A 6538-nucleotide genomic window follows, 5' to 3' on the forward strand; every position below is an offset into this window, starting at 1 on the left:
TGGTCAAATTACATGTCACGCGTGTTTGCTTTTTCAAAATAATTCATTTGTTTTTATGCAAAAAGGCGTTGCTACTTTTAAAAATCTTTTTTTTTCACTTATCTTGTTTTATTTTTGGTACCACTTGACTACTATATAGAGTTTATGTATAAAATTATTTTTTCATTATAGAAAATGTATTAATAAATGATATTATTAGGAGATGAAATAATTGTTCGTGGATTGATCAAGTCACAAACAATTTTATGATAAAATAATTTTTTTGTGATAAAATTAATTCACATCATTCTCGATGTGACTTCATAAACTTTAAAATGTTTGACAATAAAAATCATAAAAAGCATGTGAGTGCTGCAGCGTCTCCTCAAAACATTATGTTTACCTTTATAAATTTGAAATTTAGTAGATAACATGAGCACATATTTCTATTGAGCCGGAGTTCAAAATAATTCTTTTTTTTTTTAAGGGGAGTTCAAAAGAATTCTTGCTCACATGTTATATATTCGAATTTTACAACAGCATTAATTAATTGAGCATTCAATAGTAATATTGAATAAAGTTACGATAATTTCGGCTTTTATTAATTTTTTAACAGACCGTGGGCTGTACAGCTCATATGGCCCTAAATGCTGTATGAAATTTGTAAAAGGTAAACATAAAATGGGCCAAGTAGCTCAGGTGGCAGCCCATTAACCAAATAACCTTGTTTTTTTTTTTAATGAATTTGCAAATGCTTGATTCTGGAAGTTTTGGCGTATTATATGGTATTCAATTTTAATAAAGTAATAGTCAACTAATCAAGTACTATCTGATTTAGTCAGTAGTTTTTATAATAGTAATAGTAATAGTAATAGTAATAGTAATTAAAGATCATTCAGGCCGGAAATTATTGTTTTTAACATTATTTACATGATTGTGCATTTTGAATGGGTCAAAATATTCGAAAACATATTTATTGCTGGTAATAGTTTCCCTATCATTACTATGCGACGGTACAAATCTTCCCCAATTATTCCGAATCATATGAAGCATGAAGAATATATAATAATGTCCCAACATATATGCATGAAAAAATATTTAGAAGTTATAACGTCCAAGAAATCATTGCAAACACATATAGATAACGTAGCAATGTTGCATAAACTTTCGTATTAATAATTTTAATAAGAGTTAATATATAAAAGTATCCACTTTCATATTGTAAAATTAAAATTTAGCCTATAAAATAAAAACATTAAAATATGGCCAGTTTTATGTAAAAGTACAAAATTACCCCTTACTTTAAAATTTAAAAAAATGGCCAGTCACAAATCACTCAATCCTCTTTCTCTCTCTCTCTCTCTATCTCTCTCTCGCTCTCACACACACACATCCACCGGCGAATTCATCCCTCCAGATCCACCTACATCTCGCCTACCTCCGCTCCCCCACCGCCGACTTCCGCCCCTCCTCCACCAACCTCGCCGACATCCTCCGCCGCATCCTTTGCCTCTCTTAAAATTCCGGTCGGTGGCGCGGTAGTCGCAGCAGGGGAAATCGTAGCCGCAGCTCTGCTTCAGGTCGGCGAGGACTTTCTTCTCCGTTTTGAGGTCTGCACTGCTGCTAGACTTCGCCGCGGCGCAGTCGCCTTCCGACGCGCTGTCGCCGTCGCCAATTGTTAAATCACCGAAGCCTTCTCTGTTGGCGCAGCCGCCGAGTCACGCAAGCCCTAGCCCAGCCCCTATGACGGTCACCACTCCTTCTAAATCGAGGATTTGCCGTGCGATTTCAGAGGTATACACTTGCTGCGATTGATTTAGATCCGAGTGACAATTTGGTAAAGCATTTTAGTTTTGATTTATCTATATATGAGTGGACTCCATCTCAAGCCTTTAGTCAAACAATTGTCACATAGAATGGCTGAGATGGTGATCTCAGCAGCAAAGTGCATACCTTCGATTTTTTTTGGATCAGCTAGGGTTGGGTTTGGTTTGGAGTGGTGGAAGTCGGTGTAGCATAATTTCTCGAGCACGACGCCAGATTTTTTTTTCTTCATTAAAGCTTAATTTACTTTGAGTATTTTGTAAGATTTTGTAATATGAAATTGGGCGTAGCTCCACTGCGTATACCAAAATCTCTACTAATTAATTACTACACCTCAAAATGGAGGTAATTGATGGTGATGCAGTTCTATTAATTAATTATTATTGTAATTTATGTTTAGACATGATTTGTCACCCAATTCAGTGAAAATTTTGGAGAGATTCTGTGTTTTGTTGTATTTTGATTGTTGATTTAGAGGAATTGATGTATTTTGATGGTAGATTGAGTTGTTGTATTTTGGTGTTGTACAGCAATTTGATTGAGCTGTATAATTATTTTTTTAATGTTCTTAAATTCACAACCAAATTTATGAATTCACAGCAGCTTAATATTTTTGAATTCACGATCACATCTATGAATTCACAACTAGATTTAAGAATTCACAACCAGGTTGATGAATTCACAACTTAATGTTCTTGAATTCACAACTAGCTCGATGAATTCACAACTTAATATTCTTGAATTTACAACCAAATCTATAAATTCACAATCAAAATAAATTACAGTTTTAATTGTGAATTCACACTTTAAAAACTCAAATTCACAACTACTTGAATTAACAACCAAAATAAATTCTAGTTGTGAATTAAATTCAGGTTGTGAATTCGACTGATTGTGAATTCACAACCAACATAAATCTGGTTGTGAATTAAATTTTGGTTGTGAATTCACAACCAAAAAATTCTAGTTGTGAATTAATTTTTGGTTGTGAATTCGACTGGTTGTGAATTAAATTTTGGCTGTGAATTCGACTAGTTGTGAATTCACAAACAAAAAATTCTGGTTGTGAATTCTCAATTCACAACCAGTGTGAATTCACAACCAAAAAAATTTGGTTGTGAATTCACATTGGTTGTGAATTGCGGGATTTTTTAAAGGGGTGATGTAAAGTGGCCATTTTTTTAATTTTTAATGTGGAAGGGTATTTTGGTAACAGTGGCCATTTTTTAATATTTTTATGTTAGTGGACAATTTTTAATTTTACAATATGAAAGTGGCCATTTTAAAAATCCACTCTTTTAATAATCCATTTATAAATTTTTAATTTTAACTATATACTAATCACTTATAGAATTATACATATGACAATGTCATGTCCATAGATACTCTCATTCCTAATATATTATAGGTCAAAATTAAACTAAGAAATAAAAATTAATATATATTTTTTAAATCATGCATACTTCCTTCGTTCCACAAAAAATTCATATCTCACAACGTATTAACTTTCTTGTTTTGGACCCTACTCTACCACAAGCCTTTTATTTATTCACTTAACTATGTTTTTATTCAAAATATTACTCCCTCCGTCCCCAAAATAAGTTCATCTTTTTCCATTTTGGGACGTCCCCCAAATAAGTTCCTATTTCTTTCTTTCCTTTTTTGGACATGATTAATTACACTTTTACCCTTATCTTTTAAACATATCTACAACAATACCAACCATGGCCCACCATTTAATTTTCTAATAACACCAAATTATACCTTAATTAAACTCCTAATTCGATTAACCTAACATCTTTCATTTAAACACTAAATTAAATAATCTGTATATACCCCAAACCCTAGTCTCTCTTCGTCTCTGAGCTGCCGTTCATCCCCAAACTCTCTGTATCGATTCTTCTGCCTCTCTTCATTTCCTTCCCAGATTCAAGATCTATGGACGAATCTCACACAAGAAATGAAGAGGACACTGTTGTGCCTGAAACACAATTCGATTTGTGCGAGGAGGACACTATCGTCCCCGAGACATAAGTCGATTTTGGTGAAGGTGGCGCAACCACCGTCGTGGGTTGGGGCTTTCCACCGTCGATGGCTCGATCTCTGTGTCGGGTACAACCCAGGCGACCTCGACCCTCCAACTTTCGCGCGGAGAACATAGTAGTCCCCGAGACACAAATCGAATCGGGTGCTGGTGGCGCAACCGCCGTCGCGGGTTGGGGCTTTCCACCGCCGATTGCTCCATCTATACGTCGGATTCAACCCGGTCGTGCTCGACCCTCTGACTTTCGCGCAGCCGATGAAGCTGCTCGCCCCGTGGCGGCTTTGGATGCGCCACCACAGACCACTGTTATTGTACCATCGGCTACTCCTTCTCTGCGTCGGTGGGGCGATTTCCAGCCAGCTCATTTTATGGCGCTGTCCAACGGTGGAGTGCGCCCACCGTGGCCCCTAACTTTCGACCATCCTCAATCTGCTTGGGATGATCTAACAGGGGAAGAAGTCGTGACTCGCGGTCCATGGGCATCTCCTCGTGATATGCTAAAATTACTCTTCGATGAGTAATTTGGTGAGATCTAAATGCTGTGGTTTGTGTGTGATTTTGCTGAGGTCTGTGACCTATGAATGCTATTGTGTGTGATTTTGCTGAGGTCTGTGACCTATGAATGCTGTTGTGTGTGATTTTGCTGAGGTCTGTGACCTACTCCCTCCGTCCACGAAAAACATGCCACTTTGCTTTCGGCACGGGTTTTAATAAAATGTGAGTGAAGTTGGTAGTGGAGTAATGGTCCCACTTTAAATGTGAGTGGAATAGTGTGGACCCTACTACTAAAAATGGATGTGGCATATTTTTCGTGGACGGACGAAAAAGGAAATTGTGGCATGTTTTTCGTGGACGGAGGGAGTATGATGTTTATGTGTGATTAATTTTGAGTAAATGAAACAGATGCTACACTTGTTGGGTTGGATGTTGTGTTATGTTCTCTGTGATGAATACACTGAAACAGATACTACACTTGTTGGGTTGGATGTTGTGTTATGTTCTCTGTGATGAATACACTTAAACAGATACTACACTTGTTGGGTTGGATGCTGTAATTTAGTTGCGTGGTCTATGATGAAACAAAATCTGAGACTTTAAATGCAAACTACATTTATAGCAACCCCTGAAACAAAAGTGGTATCTACTAGTTCATGTACAGGTTTAATGACACACCAAAAAGAAATTAAACCTATCTGAACTAGTTCTTAAAACAAAAGTGTTGTTTGTAATGTTTCTAACATTTTTCACATACGAAAATGAAGCTTAAGTGAGGTAAGGTCATAGCCATAACCTGAATCATTTTCTGCCATATTTATGTAATCCAAACTGTCTCTCACAAGCTGTGGATCCACTTCAATGGATTCTGGTAGTTGCCCCATCCTTTGAAGTCTGCTCTTGTTCATATGTGGTATCTTGTAGTCATTTCCTCCTTTCACCTTGAGCATTTCTGAGTAACAGCCTTGCAGAGTCAAGAAAACATTGTTAAGAGTTTGTGGTGTCAGTTCTTCAAATGCCCTCACCACATTTGCAAGTAGATCATCCACTGTCTTTGCTGTGTTATCATCTTGTAGGCTTTGAATAGCTCTGAAAAAGCCTAAGTCATTCACATTTGTGTCGGGAGAATTTGGAGGTTGACAAATGAGTGTCATTTTGAATCCATCTGTGTTAGCTGCTGCTGCGAACTCAGGGTCATTGTTAAGAATATGTGGTCTAGCATTGTCTTGCTGTATAAGAATGTCCTCGGGCTCTGTACTTGGCCATTTAGCTTTGATAGCTGGGATGACCTGTTAATAGCTAAGTGATGAAACTAATTTCTGATAGCATGCATAAACAAATGTGAATCTTTGCAAGTGGTGAAACTGAAAATTGAATGCAGTTGGATACCTGTGATATTATGCACTCCTTAATCACCTCTTTGGTGATTGATTGGATGGGTTTTGTCTCCAAAGTCCCTTTTGCCCTGTTTTTTGAGTTTCTTTTGGCTGGTTCCTTTACAGTGAAGGGGAAAATTCCATATTTCCCATCAAATAACACTTCCCCTTCACTTGAGAAGTGTGGTCTTCCAACCACAGACATAAACATAACCTTTGTTATGAACCTCTTGGATTGACATGACCTATGTGGTTCAATCTCATCTGGTAACAGGTAGTATCGGTCAGTGGTCTTGCTCATGAAAAACCATTTCTCGTCAATGTGGATAACATTTTTCATAGGCTGGAATTTAATTGATTCAGCCTCACATTTCAACTGACTCAATGCAAATCTCATCCTGCATAACTTGTTTGCCTCAGAAAGTGATGGTTTGATTGCATTTGTGTGGGGCCTGAGCAATTTTTGCTTAATCCATGTGCCAACACTTGATTTACTAACCTGTAACTTCTTGGCCATTTTCCTTATGGTTGATCTTTCAAGCACAGATAAGTTCTTTACCTTCTCTGTATCGATTTTCAGTTTGTCTTTGTGTGTGATTCCTTGCCTTTTATTCTTCAAATGCACTGGAATACCTTGTTGAATTTGAATGCAAATTTCATGCCATATTTTTCTAACTGTTCTCTTTGATACTCCATAATTCTCTGCAGCTTCTTTGTGAGCCCCTCGCCTGATCCGTCCATCGCCTTGCTGTTGTTTCATTAACCATTGAGCAAGGCTGTTTTTTTGGTCCATGGTGAGCTTCTTGTGGGCTGACAACAT

At 37.2% G+C, this 6538-nt stretch overlaps 1 protein-coding gene across 1 annotated transcript; it reads right to left on the reverse strand.

Annotated features, from left to right (window-relative positions):
• Positions 1-5091: 5091 nt before the first annotated feature.
• Positions 5092-6538, reverse strand: LOC131011288 (uncharacterized). The gene is made up of 2 exons (XM_057939076.1): positions 5732-6538; positions 5092-5631 (listed from the first exon to the last, which is right to left on the reverse strand). Exons 1-2 carry the CDS (start codon positions 6536-6538, stop codon positions 5092-5094), a joined length of 1347 nt encoding a protein of 448 aa, XP_057795059.1.

Source organism: Salvia miltiorrhiza, chromosome 1 (genome assembly GCF_028751815.1).
Source record: "Salvia miltiorrhiza cultivar Shanhuang (shh) chromosome 1, IMPLAD_Smil_shh, whole genome shotgun sequence".
Classification (NCBI taxonomy): Eukaryota; Viridiplantae; Streptophyta; class Magnoliopsida; order Lamiales; family Lamiaceae; genus Salvia; species Salvia miltiorrhiza.